Here is a 21,423-nt window from a genome sequence, read left to right as displayed (position 1 = left end):
TCTCTTCTTCTTTTTCTCTTTCATTTCCAAATCATGAAGTGAGTAGCTTTGCTCCCCCACATGTTCCCACCATGATATGCTGCCTTCCCACATGGACAAACCTGATCATGGACTTCAACTTCTGAAACTATGGGTCAAAATAAACCTTTTCTCTTTTTAGGTTTTCAGCTCAGTTTGTTACAGTAAAGGAAAGCTGATTAATACAATGTAGAATCCGAACTCAACAAAGAAATGATATACTTTCTTTTCAAATACAGTGAGTTTTTTTTACAACCACTGACATCAGGCTATATCCCAAAGAAAGTCTCAACATGACTCAAAGAAAACATGTTATCTGACCACAGAGGAATTATATTAGAAATGAATAATATTAAGAAAAAGAATACATTTGGAAACTTAAAAGTATACTCCTCAGACTAAAGGTATAATTCAGTGGTCAGCATGTGCTTACTATGCATGAATGTCCTGGATTCAATCCCCAGCACCACACACACAAATGTACACATAAGGAACATAATAGGGAAGTAAATGGAAATGGCAACATTCAAAATAACCCAAAAGGGAAGCTATAGTAGTATCGAGAGGGAAATTTATAGCCTTAAATGTATTTATCTTAAAACAAGAAAGATTGAGAATGAATGAGGATTTCATCATTCAACTGAAAAAAAGAGAAGCAAAAAATAGCCTGACAAGGAAGCAAACCTAAAAATGAGAAATTGACAAGATCGTAATTATCATATATATCTTTAATGGACTTCTAAGACAGTGAGGGATCAATCAGATGAAAAAAATAGAAAAATAAAATATACAAATGACAAAATTTAGGAGTTCCAAGAGTCTGGTTCCATCCCACAACAACAATTCATAACTGTCTGCTCTGGAATCCTAGAACCAACATGCCGGTTGCTCAGCTCTATTTCTGCTATGCATTTCTGTTCTGCATCTGGCCCCCAAGATTCTTTTCCTGTGTTTGTTTTGCTTAAGTGTAGTCTAATGTTTTTTTACTTTCTTATTTATTTTTCTTTCTTTTTAAAATTTTCTTTTCCTTTTTATTTTTTAGGATTTCAAAATATTTTATCTGTCATTGTTATATGTCTGGAGCAGACAAGATAAGCTGGGTCATAAACTCATTGTGTCTTCTTAAGCAGAAGTTATCTTATTAAAAAATGTTTTACATAACATTCTATTTATTCAATGAGTGTTCCCACTAGAAAAATAATACACAGCTTATATTTAACAGCCTTAGTTCTTAAATAATCTAACACATAACTTCTGTATAAAGCTGGTTAAATTACCAGTTATCACCTTCATCACATTACAGGGTATTTGTCTTTTTTTTCTGTAATACTTTTTCAAAATGACCCTTTAATGTATCCCTTCCTTGATCCAACAACAGCCTTTCTACTCCCTGACATATTTATTTATTTTTAATTTTTTTTTAGTTGTAAATGCACTCAATACCTTTATTTTATTTATTTATTTATTTTAATATGGTGCTGAGGCATGAACCTAGTGCCTCACACATGTTAGGTAGGCACTTTACCACTGAGCTACAGCCCCAGCCCCTCCATGACATGTTGAAATGCCACATCTTTCCTACCCTGTTTTGACCATCATAATTCTCCTTTCCTCACCTCCCAGTGCTGTCTTATTATTTGTCATATGACATACAAATGTCTGAAATAACTTCATCATGCCAAGTCTTCTGCTCTCTGGTAACTAAACATCTCTTCTAAGAAGGTTTCCCTAATTAAACCACATTCTTTTTCCATCCCAGACTTTCTTTACATCTACATTTGTGTATCAGATAATGATTTATGAGACTTTACAAAATATATATCTCCACTGACCTGAATTTATACTTTCGACAACACACCATGATTATGGAATTGATATCATAAAGTGGAAAAAGCCTGGTATTTGTTGTTGTCAGACAAATCCAGATTCAAATCCTCACTCCTTTATAGTGTGAGCTTGAGAAAGTAACTTAGTTTCTCTGAATCTTCCTGTCAGTAAATTAGAAATGATAATACCTAACTTCCAGATTGTTGTAAAGACAGAATAAAATCACGTGTGCATAAAAATCCAGCACCATGGCCAACATATAGTTGTTTCTCAGTAAATAAATATTAGTTTCCTCTTTCCTGCCTCCCATGTATTTCTCAAGCTTACTACCCATTAGGCTTTAAGTAGTTTTAGCATCATGATCTGCTTCTGACTAACAGCATCAGCGCAGAGTTCTCACGTATTCAGATGTGTGAGGAAGAATTACACACCTAGATTCCTGCCCAGTTGCTCTGACAATGACCCCAACAGAGACACTGAGTATTTGAAGAACATCACTTCTCAGAGGCCCACATTCTCCCTACAGACAACACACTGGAGGGAAATTTCTGGAGCCTAGAGCAAATTACCCTATCAAATAAGAACAGAAACTACAGGTAGAGATGATGGGAAGATTAGCTGGAGACCCCTACTCACCTGCCAGAACCAGCTCCCCTGTAGCAGGATGAGGCTTGACCGCAGGAGCTCCAGAAGTACATTGTTCCGTATGAGGAACTCCATGAAGGCCACCAGGGCTGTCAAAAAGATGGCCAAGAACAGCAGCTGGTGCACAAAGATGTCCAGCATTTCCCGGCCATGAGTGTGGTTGTAGAAGATGAAAGCTAATTGAGGGAGGGAAACAGTTTGTCTTTGTCAATGAAACCAAATGCTGCCCACTGCTTGTCTCACTCCCTCTCTCTGCCCACAGAAGTTTCTATACACACACAATTGTCCAAAAATCATGTCCCCACTGCTGCTCACCAGAATGCATTTTTGCATTTTTGGAGTCATCGCTGCTTCCTCAGAATCTAATATTTTCCCTTCTCCAACCTTTACTCTGTCTTCTAACATACCATGACATTCTCCACTAACTATATTTTAAATCACCATCTATACAAGATGATGAATAATAAATATGATAGGGCAGAGAGCTGTAATTAAGGTGACTACAGAGAAGAGCAGGCTGAAGCTGACGCCTTGCTCTGAGCAACCAGCTCAGGGAAGAAAGAAACACTTCCATAAGTCACAAGGGTGGACCTTCCAAGTATGACAAGTTTCCCTAACTGCATTTTCTTTTTATACCATGGACAGATTCCAGCTCCATCCTAATCATTTTACTTTAGATAAAATGGAAAAGATGTTCGTTCAAAACATAGTAACACCTGGAGAGAACAAGAACCACGCTGCTTCTGGTTGTTGGCACCCATCTTTCATTTAGCTCTATTCTCAGAGGATTGGGCAGAAGTTCTTATCTTCAAATGTGGGAGGAAAGGGAGGAATTTGGGGCTTTTGTAGTTCCATAATCAATCTATTTCTTTTATATGTAATAAAAGAAAATAAATCAGTAACCACTTGCTTTTACTCCCCCCACCCCCTCTCACACAAACAGGAAAACAATTGAACAAAGCCTATCATTTTTCACGAACCTCTCAAAATTAGGACCTCAAATTTTTATGTTACTGAATTTTTTCAACTCTACTTATCATATTAGAGCAGAGGTTTACTTTACCAGTATTTTAAAAGCTGATTAGTACACAGTGGAAGCCTTTCTGCTTTGAGTGATTGACCTATTTTGGGATATTCATATACCATGACTCTGAATTCAGTTTTCAGAATTCAGTGGAAATTAAGATCTACAGGACAACCTGGAATCATTACAGGTGATTCTTTTAAGACAGATGTGAAATGTGAATAAAGCACACTTGAACGACTGTGCTTGCCCAATTCTACTAAACAGGGTCAGGACGGAAGGTCTCTGGCACCCTACCTAGGACACATCAAATATCCCATTACAGCTCCCCCAATCACAGCTGCAACAAGACAGCAAAGATACATCGTTATAAAGGGTCACACAAACACCCACTAACAGAGAAAAGGACAGGAAAATAACCACCCATACTTACCCTCCACAAATAAGGCATTTGACAACATTAACTTGGTTAAGGAGACTGGAAGTGAACCGATGGTGAAACATAAGATGTTAGCCACACCAAGCATCCCAAAAAAGAAATACATTGTGAAGTGATGCCAGCCGAGGAGTTGGTTCCACTGGCCTTCTTTATATAAGGTCAGGTAGGGCCCTCCAGGAATAAATTGTTCCCCAGCCATGCCTGTAGAGAAACATAGCAGTTTTAGCAACCCTCTCCATAATTTTCCCCAGCAGGCATGAAGAGGCAAGAGGACGTGTGCAATGACTATTCCAATCTACTGACTTCCTTACATCATTAATTCTTCTCTTGGAGCTATTTCCTAACAGCCTAGCACTGATGCTTTACCCTTATTTTATAGGTTCAAATGCTGATTTGGACCACTTTTCATAAAAGAAAGCCATATGAATCAAACAGCTATTTCATATATTCCATGCTGATGATTTTAGTTCAACTACCTATTCCAATCTAATGACTAAAGTAAATCCTGAATGATTTGGGAGTTTATATTTTCAAGGCCAATATTATAAAGGCTAATTACTTCCTTCCTGGATACTGAATCTTTGAGTAGTTGCCACAAAGTAGGGAGTTGTCCTTGATTCCCAGTAAAAATGCTAAAGAATTCAGCTTTTCTCCTAATTAAGGATAACTGAGAAGGCCAAGACAGAGAGTATGACCTAAGTCAGTTATGTGTAAGTTTAACTTTCTCAGTGATGCTGCTTTATGTGTTAATCTCTTTGGAAATAGTTGCACTTCAATTTGATGGCCATAGCAAATACCTGGTGTCATGAATAAATCATGAAAAAAATCTAATGGGAAAATGGGAGGCTTTACCTTTTACAGAGGAGAGACTGCAGTGGAACTCTAGAAACATAGAATGCTTCACAGAATCCTCAAAGGCAATGGGAGGTCCTTAAGAAGCTACCTGCCTTAACCTTCTCCAATTCAGAAAAACAGAAAAAAGGATGAATGTGTGAAGCAAGGTCTTCCTCAACCCTGACCCCTTTCTACAGCCTATTGGCAACAATTTATTACTGAAAATTTCCCATGATCACTTGATTATTTTGGTATCATTTGTTAGGGTTTGGTATTATTTGGTATCATTCCTGTTAGGGTTTGTTTTTTTTTCAAGAATCTGAACAATTCATAACAATTATTTCAGAGGCTCCAATCCATTCTATAAGGGCAATTCACCTTGACCGGGTAAGAAAATTAACTACTAAGGCTAATTCATTAAGGACTAGGGCTTTGTGTGAACATGAAGTATTACCTATCTAACAAATTATATAAGATAGACACTATAATCAGAATATGTATTGAGATTTTTAAATACAAATTCATTTTAGCGATTTCGTAATTTTGCTTCTCTTTGCATATGAAAATACTCAGAAGGAGAAAATAAAACAGAAATGGTCCACTCACCAGTAAAAGCCATGGCAACTATTACAACTCCCTCCAAAATTTCTACTCGATGGAATAATGCTTTGGAACTAAGGTAGCAGGTCCGTTTGTGCTTTTTGCAGACATACTTCAGAAGAGTCTTTGTACTCCACCAAAGGCCCATGACAAAGAAGAAGGTTCCAGGGAGGGCATGACCTCTGAAACTCCCCATGACCTACAAAGATAAGAACATCCAGAAGACAGACATTTCATTTCTGGAACCTGGCCAAAACATCTTTTGTCCCCATTGAGTATACTGACTTCTGATGATCATGGGTGCATAGTAGAGCCACTACAATGACAGCAATACCAATAAAAGAAAACCAATGTCTGAATTCACGGAACAGTTATCATGCATCTTAGACACCATGTTAAGTATTTTACATGCCATCTCAAACTTACTTTTTGAGACATACTCACGAATGAGGAATCATACCATTTTCAGTTGAGATACAGGTTTAGAGAAGTTAAATGACTTACCCAGATCTCACAACTATTAAGCAAATGTTTTGTTGTTTTTAACAGAGTTCAAAAGGATTTCTTAAAAAGTTAGTATGAACTTCATCATACAGTCGCCCTTTAAGCTTATTTAAAGGAAAGTAATATGAAACTATGATCTTTTTGTTTAAAATTTGAAATGATATGAAACTACCAACAAATTTTTTTGAAGATTCAAGGTTTCAAAATATCAAGAATCCAGTGTGTGAAGGAGACCACCAATGTCTATTAGAGATTGCTAATGCTCCTCCCCACACTTTCTCAGCCTCTCCACCAGTTGGATTGGAACCATGGTTTTAGTTCTGGCTCCTGAGGGTGGAATTGGTGCACATCACTTATAGGCTGTGTCGGTAAAGTGCATGTGATTTCTCTTTCTCTACTCTTGCCTTTGCACCTGGGCATGGCATTTGTACAACAGAGAGGACTGGCAACCAACCTCCTCCAGATTTTGCAAAAAGCAATGTTCTACCTGTGCATAAGCTATTGAAATTTTGAGGTTTATTTTTAAACAGCTTAGCTCTGCCTGGCCAGATGTATACTGAATTTTGTTTATAGTATTTTCACATTGTAATCACCTCTGACTGATAAACAGAAGTAGTCTCTGTATTTGATTAGTACTATAGAAAACCAGTCTTGAATTTTGTGCATTTTTAATTATGAAAGCAGTCCTTTGTTTAAAAAACATATTATACTATCAACAGAATCATGAAGAGATAACTCCTTGGGTCATTTCCACAGTCCTCGAACATAACGGGAAGCTTTGAGGGAAACCATGAATCTGATCCTTATACTACAAATCTCAAATCTCCAACCAAGACCCCAGTTGGTCATTGCAGTGCACTCTTGAATCATCTAAGAGTCAGACTCTATACACCACACAGTGGTAAGAACAGATTTTTGTTCTGACACTTTTGTTGTGGTTTGAGGCAAGTTACTTAACTTCCCTGAGCCTTAGTTCTTAATAAACGAAGGAGGAAGACCATAACGATATTTGGAGTTCCTGCTCTAACAGTTTCTGATTCATTATCCTAACTACCATTTTATCATAGTATTACAGAATGCACCGTTTGTTTTAGTCTAGGCAACCATATGAGGCTGAAAACTATTTCCCTGCAAATTGAAAAATGTCCTTTAACTTTTCTGGAATAAAATTTTAAATGATTGAAGAGCTTTAAACATTTTCCTTAGTACAGGAAACACTTGTAGGAATTTAGCCTACAGATACACTTGGAACTACAACAACCAAATTAGAACAACATAAATGTCAAAAATTAGCATAAAAATTAAATAACTATTCAGTTCTTAAAATACCATTTTCAAATAACTTAAATGATGGGTGATAAAAAGGATAGTATAAAAAGAATAGTATAAAAAAATGAGGGGCAGAGGTTTTAGATTCAGACTGAGTAAATTCAAATATGAACTATCATTTATGAGATACATAGTTTTTTGTCAAATTACTTAACCTTTTTAGTGCCTCAGTTTCTTTTTCTGTTAAATGGGACAAATAGCTGAACCCACCTCATAAAATTAAAATGAGCTACTCCAAAGCAAATTAAATCCAAAACTAACAAATAAGCTTGTGCTATCCTCAGCCCACCTCAAACTACTAGAGTAAAACAAAGGAAATACAAAATGAACAAATCTATTTGGGCACTAATACAGAAAAAGCAAGAGGCTTCCCAACATTTCTCTGACATTGATTCATGTGCTGCCTATAACATTTCATCTGCTATTGCCTTAGAGAGTTACTTGGCTATTCTATAGTGATCTTCTGTACTGTAATTAGAGAATAAACTCATTGAAAGCAGGGACTATAAATCTATTCTTTCTAGTTCCCATTGGACCTGGATAGTGTTGGATACTATAAAGTTCTAAATGAACAAGAGTAACTCTGTTCTTATAATACAAGATCAATTATTTACACGACATCTCTACTCTGATGTCCCAAAGGCCATCTCATACTCAGCATACTCCAGATTGAACTAATCGTCTTATCTACCCACCCATTGCGAGAAAGGAACTTTCGGCCAGTTACTTCTTTTGGTTAACACTGTTTCCGGAGCTGAGGTTGTGGCTCAGTGGAAGAGCACTCGTGTACCATGTGCGAGCACCACATATAAATAAATAAATGTCCAACTACAACTAAAAAAAAAAACACTGCCTTCCATGCAGTTACCCAAAACCAAAATATGAAAGTCTTCCCAGAGTCAGTCTATTTCCCTAAAAACTAATTAATCATGAGACGTATTACCTTGGCCTAACTTTAATTCTTCCTTGCCCCAAACTCAGCCGACTTCTCATATGTTCAAGGAAATCCTCTCCAATGGCCCAAACAGAGTGGGCCCTGGTATACCTTCTCGGGAAACCAGCTCTGACTTTAATGGATTCTTTGTGTGATTAGTTATAGAAGATCAGTCCCCCCTCATTAGCCTCTTTGACCGTATTATGAGAGTCTGTATAACCAATAATTGGGGACCCTGTGAAGTCAGATGACTGAATCACATTTTTCCCCCTGAGGCTCCCCAGTATATTAAAAAATGAAGGAAAATGCCAAACAGGGTTATAAAAATTGTTGCCTTTAAATGTTTAGAATTACTTTGTAAATATTTTGAACATACAAGTAAAACATGCCACCTATGTCATAGAAAGCAGGAAACCAGGACTCTTGATGAATGTGCAGCTCCATGCCAAATAGACCTCCGTACCCAACTCCATGACCATCTAAGATGTCTGCTGCCCCACAGACTGAAAGGACCAACATCTGTCAGCACGCCCACTGGAATGTGACAAGGAGGCCGTGGGAAGTGGCTGACAGTTTTTAAAGAAAGCTGTGAAGTGATTCAGATGGGGCAAAAAAATGAGTCCTTCCTACTTTAGTTATAGAATTTTGTATCTTAGGCCTTTTAAACTGAAACAATATGGTGGTCCCAATCTTTCTATGTTTAAAAGACTCAAAGTCAAAAGTCCCAACAGGTTTGCTATATTCACTTGGCTAAGGGATCCAACACAGATCCAGTTATTCCTGGCAATGAAAATGGCATTCATTTTACTTCACATTCATTGTAGAAAGAAAAAAATGCCCACATCCTCAAACATCACTTCACTCTTATCTTTTAGAAACCACTGCCCATCAATCTTGTCCCTTGTTTACTATCAACTACAAGTCCATCTTAGTCCTTGTAAAAATTAAGTACAGTAGGAGAGTTTGACAAAATCTAAATCCACTGTAGGCACATTCTCTTTGGGGGAAAAAAAAAACACAATTTATTTACCCAAATCTGCCAAGTAGCCAGCAGAAACCCTGGGGAAAACAGTAAGGGTAGGAAACAGAAAGGAATTTCTTCAGGATCCTTCCTGTCTGATTCCACCCGAAAGATTCATTCAGTCACTACTGTGACTGAAGCAAAGTGTAAAATGAAGTTCAAGTTTGTTTTTCATGACAATGTGTCTTAAAATATGAGTCACTGATTAAGACTTAGATATACTTTTTTGGGGATAGTGGCTTAATATGATGAGCCTCTAGATGTGGCTCATCCTAAGAATCATACTCCTCCCCCATCAAAAGAAACCTGTCCCTCCTATAATACCAAACATTATCCTCTGGAATGAAGACAAGAAAAAAATTCCTAATATCCTCATTGGCCCCTTTGCTGACCACCCATGTCCCACTTCATTCCTCCCTCTCTCTCTCTCTCCCTCCCTTCTCTCTCTCTCTCTCTCTCTCTCTCTCTCTCTCACACACACACACACACACACACACACACACACATACACACACACACACACACACACACACACACACACACTCCCTACTTAAAAGAGAAAGATTTTAAACTCTAGCACTTAGAGATATAATATTGGGCAAATTCCAAGATCTAAATCAAATGTTAGGTGTTAATTCCCAGGTGTTATAGCCACACAAACCACAGACCAGGCCTATATACAAAAAGAGGAGATAACTCAAAACAGTCCAGAGAAAGAGATCAACAATTTTTTGGTAGACTCTCGATCAAATAGATACTTCAATATAAGATAAACACTATAATAAGAAAAAACTTAAATTAGAATTTCATATTAAGCCACTACCCCCCTAAAGTATACCTAACTCTTAATCGGTGACTCATATTTTAAGACCCATTGTCATGATAAACAAACTTGAACTTCATTTTACACTTTGCTTCAGTCACAGTAAAGTGTATATAGGCACATGCAGCTTTAAAATTACTTGATTCTCCATTTTTCCACACCAGCATTTTCCCTAATTTGAACTGTCTTGAAAGAATTTTCTTAACTAAATTGTTCTTACCTTCACACTCTCCTCAATATCAAGTCCAACTCAATTCTCTTCTTTCAAGAATTTACAATGGTTCCAGACTCCAAAAGCAAAAACAGATGCTGACTGTCCCTAAATATGAAACTGTCACCTCCTCCTACTTTGAGGCTGAATCTTCAAACTATGTCACAATGCATTTAAATGCAGGGAACACACCCTTTTGAACATGCTGCTTCCCTGTCCAATCATTGTGCCATAGACTAGTTGTAGATAAGACTCACCTTACTATCCTGCCTCCCAGGCCACAAGCCTCAGTCAGCTCTGAGAACCAAAGCCAATGGAACACACTGCCCCTCTTTCAGGCCATCAAGATAGACAGAACGCTGATGGAATGTTTATAGGAGCAGTAACAATTGATTGTGTTCCATGAGTTCTAAGAAGATAAACCAGTTCCCAACATGCAGCACCTCAGGAAAGAAGTTGCCCCAGGTGTCAAGGTCGAGTCATAATCAAAGCTGAAGTTATAGAAATAAGAAAACTCAAGGGAACAAAACTGCTGTAACTCAACAATATAGCTAAAAGCACTTGGAAACCATCCAATCAGTGCCTGCATTGCACAGTTAGCAACTCAGGGATCAAGTCAGCATTAGAGAATAAACATGATCCCTACTTATACACAAAGCTTGTAATATACTGAGGAAACCAGAAATAAATAGATAATAAATAAAACTTTTTAAAAGGGAAATATGTCTCTTACTAACAAGTTACAAGTTTTATGAGAGTTGTGAAGGTGACTGGCACACCTAACATGGGGAAAAGTCTTCATCTGAGAAGGGCATTTGATAGATGAGGTAGTTCTAATACAGTATAGGGAATGAGGAACCCACAGTGACCAGGGGACAGTAGACAGGCAGTGCCACAACAGTGGAGAACGGCCTGATGCCTGAGTGAAGTAAGAAAGCAGGAGTGAGAGCTTTGCTCTTCGAGAGAGAGTTTCTCAATTACTCTCAGCTCGGCCCCACCCAGTACCCCAAAGGTAAAAGGATGGTGTCTCTTCAGTGTGATGCTGCCAAGATGCAGAAATCTTATTTGAATAATAACAGGTTTTGATTTGCATTTCCCTGATAAGTAGTGAAACTGAGATATATATATAACTGTTGGCTATTTCTATGTCTTCTATTGAGAAATGTCTATTGTCTAATTTTTAACCAGATTACTTAACATTTTCTTCTATTGATCTGTTTGGGTTCCTTACATAATATGGATGTTAACCCCTTTTCAGATACATCACTTGCAAATATTTTCTCCCATTCTATAAGTTTTCTCTTCACTCTGTTGTTTCCTTTGCTGTGTAGAAGTTTTTTTTTTACCTGTTATAATCCTATTTGTCTACTTTTTGTCCTTTAACTCCCTCTACTATTGTGTTCTTATGCAAAATATTGCTTTGCCCTAATTAGAATGTTTATTATCAAAAAAATGTTTAACAATAATAAATTCAAGCATGGATGTAGAGAAAGGGGATCTCCCATACACTGTTGGTGGGGATGTAAATGAATGTAGTAAGTAAGAAAAACCACATGGGGGGTCCTCAAAAAATTAAAAATAGAAATACCATATGACCCAGTAATCCCACTGCTTTTTAAAAAAATTTTAATTTGTTCTAATTAGTTACACATGATAGCAGAATGCCAGCAATCCCACTTCTAAGCATATATCCAAAGGAAGTGAAATCAGCATATCAAAAAGATATATGCACTTTCATTTTAATGGCAGCACTTTTCACAATAGTCAAGTCATGGAATCAACCGAAGTACCCATCAACAGATGACCGTATAGAGAAAAAAATATATATATTTATATATTTGGGGGGATATATATATATATATATATATATATATATATATATATATCCACAGTGAAATACTATTCCACTTGTAAATTGGAAGATCCTGACATTAGCAGCATGGATAAACTTGGAGAACTTTATGATAAGTAAAATAAGCTAGACATAGAAAGAAAAACACCATATGATTTCACACATATGCGGAATCCAAAGAAGTTGATCTTATAGTATAAGTAGAGAATAGAATAGTGGTTACCAGTAGTGAGGAAGGGAAGGAAGAAGAGGGATAGGCACAAATTGATAATGAGTACAAAGTTGCAGTTAGGAAGAATAAATTCTGGTGTTCTACACAGTAGGGAGATTAAATTTCACAATATTGTATATTTCAAAATAGCTAGAAGAGAGGATTTTGGATGTTCTCATCATAAAGAATGACAAACGTATGAGGTGATGAATATATGCTACACCAGAATTTAATTATTACACAATGTATACCTATATCAGAACATCACACTGTACCCCATTAATGTGTCCAATTATTTGTCAATTAAAAACATTTTAAAATAAACAAATATTATGGAATAAACTTTTAAAAGAGAATAGGAAGAATCAAACAATAAGTTCTAACAGCAACCTTATTCCATCCTGGAATCAAACCCTGAGCTTTCCAAATGTTATTGAGCAATTATGTTTAGTCTGCTTAATCTTGCTATGACTCTTTGAGGGGAAACAAAGATAATATATACGTCTCTGAAGTATACACTAAATAACTTACTTTAAAATTTATCTTACCTTAAAATATTTAGTAGCTGAAAGGTTGGTGGGAAATTTCATGGCGCTAGACAGCGTCTCGAATGCTCAGTTCCTGATATTCTCAGCAAAATCTACTTCCCTGCTTCACCCTACTTTTTCCGTCTCAGAACTCTTACATGACTTTGAACCATTCACTCTTGTACATACACTAATTCAACATGTAATGAATACCAACTGTCTTGCAGGCACATACATGTAGAAATAAAAATAACTGACTTCAAGGAATATACAATATAGAGAGGTATGTATATAATTTATTCTAGACTAATGTGAAACTTGTGCAGAGAGAAATGAGAATAAGGAAAAAGCAATAACCTGACCCTAATCTGGAGAGCCAGAAACTGCTATTCTGTCTGCATAGCAAGCAAGGGCTATATTACCCACAATGCTTTGCACCTACTTACTACTCAGTAAATGGCTGACAAATGAGAAGCTGCTGCCTGGGCCTCCATGTCCCCAGAACACTGGCCTAGGGCACAACCAACATCAAAAATAGTTGGAGAGGTTAATAAAATGCACATTCTTGGGCCCCACCCCATCCTCAGCAATTTAGTATCAGTAGGGAAAAACCTAGGAGTCTGTATTTTTACTAAGCACTTGCCAGTTAACTTTTTTAAATACTTATTTTTTAGTTGTAGTTGAATACAATATCTTTATTCCATTCATTAATTTTTATGTGGTGCTGAGGAGCAAACCTAGAGCTGTATATGTGCTAGGCGAGTGCTCTACCACTGAGCCACAACCCTAGCCCCAAAATTGACTTTTATTTTCTTGAGTTTTTAGGCTTATGGTATGTGGAGACAAGCAGAGTAGCACCAAGACATAGATTTAAATATGATTTCCCATCACCATACCCCAAAAACCATTTGTCTCCTGTAAATTTCATGTGTACCAGAATGATAAACTGGCTCTGTTAGAAGAATAGCCATTGGAAGTGCTGCAGCTTTATTTTATTGTATCTATTTGTATCTCTTTTGTAGCCCTGCTTCTTGTTCCCATCACCAGCCTGTCTGTCTTTCAATAACCAAAACCATTCATGGCACAGTCTACTTTTAACCAAACATATAAAATGACAAACAGAACTCTAAACTTGAACATATAAAACAGGGTAAGACAATCTAAAGACTTGTATCTTGAGAAATAAAACCAACAAATAAAAAGTGAGAACAAATGTCAAGTTGCATCACCTGCCTGTAACCAACTCTTCAAAGTAAATAGAAGCCTGAACTATTTCTGTTAGTAGCAATGCACCTGCAACATGAAGGAAGTTCGCATTCAATGAACGCCCACTACCTACTAATAACTTCTCATTCATCTGTTTGCTTTATCTTTGAGATAACTCAATGAAGCATTATTGGTCCCACAGACAAGTGCAGAGTGTGCCCTTGTCAGGAAACCCAAAAGGATCCAAGGGATTTTGTGATTGCTATGGTTTAATGCCTCCTCCAAAACTCATGTTGAAATTTAATTATCACTGAAATGGTTAAGAGGCAATTAGGTCACGAGGACTCCACCCCCATGGTAGCCTAAAGGCTACAATCACAGGATTGGGTCACTTATAGAGAGAGGAGGTTGTTATAAAAGAAATTTTGGCTTGGTTGGATTCCTATTTCTCCTACTCTTTGGCCACAGGATGTTTTCATCATGTTGGCTTTTAAGAAGGTCCTCGCCAGATGCTGGCACATTTATGTTGGACTTGCCAACCTCCAGAACTGTGAGAAATAAATTTCTTTTTTTCATATAAATTACTAAGTTCTTGGTATTCTTGTATAGTAGCAGAGAAATTAAGACAATAACTTGCTCTTGGCACAAAGACTGTAGAGATCAGGATCTGGATTTCAAAGTCCTCAGATATCTGATTTCAAAATCCCACTCTCTTCTCTCTCCCTCTACCAGAAGGCTGGAAAAGGTTTTCCAATAACCCCATCAAACAATCTCAATCAATTACCTTTGAATAGGTTACACACCATAGGAAAAAGATACCTCCTGGGCCTTTTACCATTGAGCTGTCTGTACAGGTAAAGTAGGTGAAGCTTTGCACATTAAGCTGTCAGCATTTGTAAAGGAGATGATACTTTACATATAGCCAGTATTTATTTACCACCACTGTAGGAAAAGGCAGAGAGCACAAGGCTAACAACAAGGATTGCTGGGCTAAGTAGTCTACAATGACTTAATTTGCTATAGTAGACAAAGGTCTGCATACTAGCAATCTAACAATGAGCACCAGGCTAAACATTAGTAATGTGAAAAGAACCTAAAGAATTCATTCTGTATTTCCCAACTTCATGCTACTTTATAACTCAATTCAAGTCCATGAAAAATCACTGAGTACTTCGTATGTATCTGAAGATCTGCTTCAAGTAACAGGGGACTCTCTGATAACCAAATACACTAGTTTTCTATTGTTATTATAACTAATTATTACACATTTAGCAGATTAAAACAATACAGATTTATTATCTGACAGTTCCAGTGGGTCAGAAATTTGGCACCTCTCACTAGGCTATCAATATGATCACAAAAGCTGCTTGACATTTCCTGTCCCTAAAATCAAGGTGTTGGCCCATCAAAGCTGCAACTACATTACTTTCAAGAGGCCTTAGAGGAGAATCCATTTCCTTCCCTTTGCCAGCTTCTAGAGGCCTTCTCCATTCCTTGACTCATAGCCCCCCTTCCTCCATATCCAGTCAATAAAGTTCCATGTCTCTGACTATTCCTCCTTAGTCACATATTCCCCTGACTCTGAACTCAGTTGCTGAAAGTTCTTTCCACTTTTTAAGGACCCCTGTGATCATACTGAGCCTGCTCAGATAATCCAGAATAATCCATCCATCTCAAACCCTTTAACTTAATCACACTGGGAAATTATTTTTGCCAGTTAAAGTAATATATTCATGAATTCCTGAAATAGAGACACGGGGAAAGGTGTAGAATCATTACTTTACATACCATAGAAATATCTGAGGTTTATAATCTGGTAAGATAAAGAAGAAATTCACAGTAGGGACTAGGATACCAAAGAGATAAGCTAATATTTTTAGGAAGGGAATAAAATGTTATAGGTGTGCTAAGCCCCTTCGTTTAATTCAAGGGAAGAAGACAGGCATATGACAGGATGCTGAAAGACTTTATAGGCCTTTTGAGGCGAACCTTGAGTAGCAAATAGGATTTTGAAAGGCGGAGCTAAAAAGGGAACATTCCAGTTGTAAACAGCGGTATGAATAAACTCATGTGACACTGCATTGACAAAAGCAAGGGACAATAGAAAATTCAATTAGAACCCATCTACATAGAAGTTGGTAAGTTACATACAATACAAATCACTACTTAGTGATAATTGGGTTTTTACTCATGGATAAAAATTAAACTAGATCCATACTGACACCACTCTAAAAATTAAATTCCAGGCATATAAAAGTCCTAATAGTAAAAATCAAAAATTTTTAAATATTATTATGACTTTGGGATAAGATTTTAAAACAAGATACAAAAAGCAAAGGAAAATAAAAGAGTGAGAAATTTGACCACATCAAAATTCAAAATTTTTATATACAAATGGCAAATAAGCACATGAAAAGATACTCAACATCATTGGTCATTTGGGAGACTCTAATTAAAATAATATATACCAATACACACTCACTAGAATGACTAGATTTAAAAAGATGACTATGCCAAGTATTGACAAGGATGTGGACCAACAAGAACTCTTGTACACTACAGTTGGGGACAGAAACAATTCAGCCTCATTGGAAAGCAGTTTTCTAATTATTAAAACCTTGTATTAGTATGGTATATTTGTTATGATTGATAAACCAAAACTGATACATAATTATTAATAACAATTATTTCAGGACATCCATAATTTACATTAGGGTTCATTCTTTGTGTTTTATAATTCTGTGAGTTTGGCAAATATGTAATGCCTTGTAAACATAATTATAGTATATCATGCATTAAAATCAGTGTTCCATCTATTTACCCCTCCCTCCCTTTGGACTCCTACTAACCACTGATTTTTTTTTAAATATTCCTAGTTTTGTCTTTTCCATATGGCATATTCAGAATCATACAGTGTAGTATTTTCAGACTAGCTCCTTTAACTTAGAAATATGCCTTTATCTCCTCCATGTTTTCTACTAACCTGAGATCTTATTTCCTTTTATTACTGAATAATATTTCATTGCATGGATGTACCATAGTTTCTTTAACCACTCACCTACCAAAGTGAGTCTTTTCCAAATTTTGGCAATTATGATAAAGCTGCTGTTAACATTAATGTGCAGGTTTTTGTACAAATGTAAGTTCTTGAATCATTTGATTAGGTATCTAGGAGCACAAACTTGGATCATATAGCAGGATTCTGCTTAGCTTTGTTAAGAAGTTGCCAAACTGTCTTCCAAACTAGCCATACCCTTTTGCATTCCCACTAGCAATGAATGAGAGTTCTTATTGCTTCACATCTTCACTATCATTTCATATTGTTGGTATTTTTTGGATTGTAGCACTTTTAATAGGTATCTCATTGTTAACTAGTATCTCATTGTTGTTTTAATTTATAATCCCCTGATGACTTACAATGGTCAAACACCTTTTTATATGTTGATATATCATCTGTATATCCAATTTGGTGAAGTGTATTTTCAGGTCTTTTTCTCAATTTTTAATTGGAGTGTCTTTGTACTGTTGCATTTCAAGAGTTCTTAATATATTTTATATATAAGTCCTCTATTATATTTATGTTTTACCAATACTCCTCCTTGTTCTTTTCACAAAGTTTTTTTTCTTTCTAAATGAAGATTTAATAAATATTGTTTCTTTCATGAATGTTCTCTTTATATTTTAAAACTTACTGTCAGACCCAAGGTCACCTAATTTTCTTTTGTTATCTTCTAGAAGTTTTATAGTTTTGCATTTTACATTTAGGTCTATGGTTGATTTTTTGTTCATTTTTGTGAAATATGTAAGGTTTATGTCTAGATTTTTGCTCTTCACAGGAGGGTGATAGTTAATTTTATGTGTCAACATGACTGGGCTAAAGGATGCCCAGATAGCTGGTAAAACATATTTTGGTGGATATCTATAAGAATATTTCCATAAAAGATTAGTATTTGAATTAGTAACTAAGAAGATGGGATTATGAATATCATTCAATCCCTTCAGGGACCAAATAGAACAAAAAGATGGAGGAAAGTGAATTTATTCTCTATTTGATCTGAGACATCCAACTTCCATGCATACTTTGGACTGCTTCTCAGGCTTTTGGACTCTGAGGCTCACACCAGCAGGTCCCTAGTTCTTAGGCTTTTTAGCTCAGACTGAATTATATTACCAACTTTCCTGGTTCTCTAACTTGCAGACAGCATATCAGGGTACTCCTTGACCTCCACAATTACATACTAATTCCTATATTAAATCTTCTTCTGTATACCTACAAATATCCTATGGTTCCATTGCTCTGGAGAACCCTAACCAATGCACACAATGGTGTGCATCTATTCTAGTTCATCTGTTGAAACAAGTGTTCTTTGGCTACTGGCTCACTTTTTTTTACAAATTTAAACTGTCTATGTTTGCATGGAACTATTTCTAGGCTCTCTATTCTGCTCCATTAATATTCTTCACCAATACATTATGGACCATGGCAACTTTAAACTAAGTTTTAAAGTTTGGTAGTGTCAATACCCTAATTCAGTTATTCTCCTTCAAAATTGAGTGGGCTATTCTGTGGTTTTTGCCTTTCAATATAAACTTTAGGATCAATTTCTCAACATTCACAGGGTAATTTGCTGGGACTTTGGGATTACATTGAATTCATACATCAAGTTGGGATGAACTGACATCTTAACAATATTGACTCTTTCTATCCATAAATATGCAATATTTCTCCACTTTAAATCTAATGTAAATGGCAAGTTTTTAATTTCAAGATATATTTGTTCATTGCTGTTACAGGGAAAACATTTGACTTTTAAATGTTAATATTGTGTCCAAAAACCTTGTGATAATCACTTATTAATTCCAGGGCTTTTTTGTTGTTGTTGATACTTTGGGATTTTCTGAATAGACAATATGTCATATATAATCAAAGTGAGTTTTATTTCTTCCTTTCTAGTTAGTATACTTTCTATTCCCTTTTCTTGTTTTGTTGCATAAATTAGTACTTTCAGTAAGATGTTCAATTGGAATGATGATCAGGGACATCTTTGCCTTGTTCCCAATCTTAAATGGGGAGTGTCTAGTTTCTGACCACTAAGTATGATATTATCTGTAGGTTTTGTGCAGCTGTCCTGCATCTAGTTGTGGAAGTTCATTTGTTTTGTTTTAAATTTCTCTGAAACAAACAAACAAACCTGAAAAGGTAGTTTAGAGCCAGATAACAAAGGACTTTAAATGCCAGGTTAATAAGTGTAAGCTTTATTTTATGAACAATAAGAAGCAAATGAAGGTTTCTGAGCAAAAAAGGGATGTAACAAAACCCTTAAACCATTTTATAATAATATAAAATATATATACATATACATATATATAATAATATATACATATATATTTAAATATATATTATATATTATATCCACTTTAGATCTAATGTAAATGGCAAGTATATATATACATATATTATATACATAATCACATATATTTTTATATATATAATTAGAGAGACAGAACATTCATCAGTCTTGATGAATTTCTTCTATAAAGACTTGACTCCCAAATGCAGTATTATGCCACTCACTCTCAACCCAGAAAAGAAAAAGTTCACTGTGATTCAGGGCACAGTCATAAGCACCCAGCGGCCCAATGTAGCTTACTTACACGTATCCAAAATGGAGTCATCACACCTGAATCAACAGTGTTGGCACATTCACTTGCATCACTCCTCACAGGAAGTTGCTGCTCTAACAGCTCTGTTAACAATTAGACAGGGATAAACCTCTGACTATCCTTGTCCTATCTGCAGAGAACGTCCTGTAGCCCTATTCTCATGGCCTCGACTGCCTTGACTCTTCTTTACCCACCTCCCTGCCATCCTCCTTTTCTCTCCCCTTTCTCTTCTACCTGACACAATAAATTTCCAGAAGGGCAGCAGAGAGGTTAAGGGTTCTAAGCAAATTTCCTTCAAGAGCAAGGGACCACCTAGGGAAGAAATAGCACTCCTAGATCAGATTTCAAAACTTGGCTTGGTTTGGATTTCTGTTGTGTGGAGAATGGTGAATGACAGAGGGCAATCAAAGGAGCCTAGAAAGCCAAAAGTGAGACTGTAAATGATACTGCTGGCTGGATCAGATCAACCTCTGAGTTCCTGAACTTATAGGCATAAAAGCCACCCAAGCATCCGGTTCTCCCCTCCTCCTGCTTCCTGTTGCTTTCATTTTAATCTCATTTGTGATTTCTGGATCACAAGATCCCATGATCTGACAAAAGGCTTTTGGTAAATTTCTTGCCTTTGTTGAAAGGAAATTCCATTTCTCTTAGAAGTGCCCTTAAGGTTCTTCAGAGGTAAGTGTGGGAAATGTGCTCTTGTCTGGCCACTTTTCCATTTATTTCCCCATTCCTCTTATCTATCCATCTATGCTTTCAACAAATACTAATTAAACAACTACAATGTGCCAGTTACCATTCTAGCTATAAGACTTGAGATAGATATCCCTGCTCTCACAGACCTTATCTTTTTGAATAAGAAGATAGACAACAAACAAGAATTCTAGAACATTGATACTCAAAGTGCACTCCTAGTTCTAGCAGTTCGAACTTGTTGAAAATGCAGAATCTCATGCCCCACCCCCGACCTACCAAATCAGTATCCTCCTATTGACAGATTCCCAGATGATTCATATGCACATTAAACTTTGAAAAACACTGATCTAGGACAGAATTTCTCAACAGCAGCACTATTGACATTTCAAACCAGATAATTCCTGGGGCACTGTTCTGTGCATTATAGGACCTTTAGCAGTATCCCTGGCCTCTGCCTACTAGATGCTGTCAGCATCAACCCCCACTGACCCCCACCAGTTATGACAACCAAAAACATCAACAGCCATTAATAAAACTCTGGAAGGGGACAAAAATCACACTTCCTTCCCCAGTGAAAAAAATCACAGATCAGAATGTTTCTCTGAGAGCTCTTTGGTCAAATCTTAACATCAAAAGATTTTTTTTCTTTTCTCCAAGGAAAAAGAAAAATGTAACAAATTTGTTTGTTAATTATTTTTTTCAAATTAAGTCCAACCAAGATTATGTGCACTTTTTTCAGAAAGATGTTCACACAATTCTCATGAAAAACTTTCACACAAAAATCACTCAAGTTTTGGTTTAATGTTACTACTCTAGATAAAAGGGACCTAGAATTTACTATAGCATCCAAGAGGCCAAGGATTTCGGACTGGATTTCATCACTGCCAATGATATTTGCCCTGGGGTTGAGAACACCTCCTGTTTTTAAACCAGCTGGAAGATAGGGCATCAAGCTCTGTGTCTACCCTCAAATAGTAGAAGTGTATTTACCTTCAAGTACAGCTTTTTAAAAATTAATAAGATAGACAGAATTGGAAGCTTGGGCTATTTTTTTTTTTTTT

At 36.4% G+C, this 21,423-nt stretch overlaps 1 protein-coding gene across 1 annotated transcript in view; it reads right to left on the bottom strand.

Annotated features, from left to right (window-relative positions):
• Positions 1-21,423, bottom strand: part of LOC113192305 (transmembrane protein 45A) — a 63,492-nt gene that overhangs the window by 10,079 nt on the left and 31,990 nt on the right. Inside the window, exons 2-4 of the mRNA XM_026402418.2 lie at positions 5,394-5,586; positions 3,948-4,154; positions 2,482-2,666 (exon numbers count right to left, since the gene is read on the bottom strand). Of these exons, the coding sequence (XP_026258203.1) occupies positions 2,482-2,666; positions 3,948-4,154; positions 5,394-5,583 (582 nt within the window). The 5' untranslated portion in view covers positions 5,584-5,586. The remainder of the gene's footprint in view (positions 1-2,481; positions 2,667-3,947; positions 4,155-5,393; positions 5,587-21,423) is intronic.

This window comes from Urocitellus parryii, chromosome 2 (assembly GCF_045843805.1).
Source record: "Urocitellus parryii isolate mUroPar1 chromosome 2, mUroPar1.hap1, whole genome shotgun sequence".
Lineage (NCBI taxonomy): Eukaryota > Metazoa > Chordata > Mammalia > Rodentia > Sciuridae > Urocitellus > Urocitellus parryii.
This window is presented reverse-complemented; position numbering and strand designations above follow the sequence as displayed.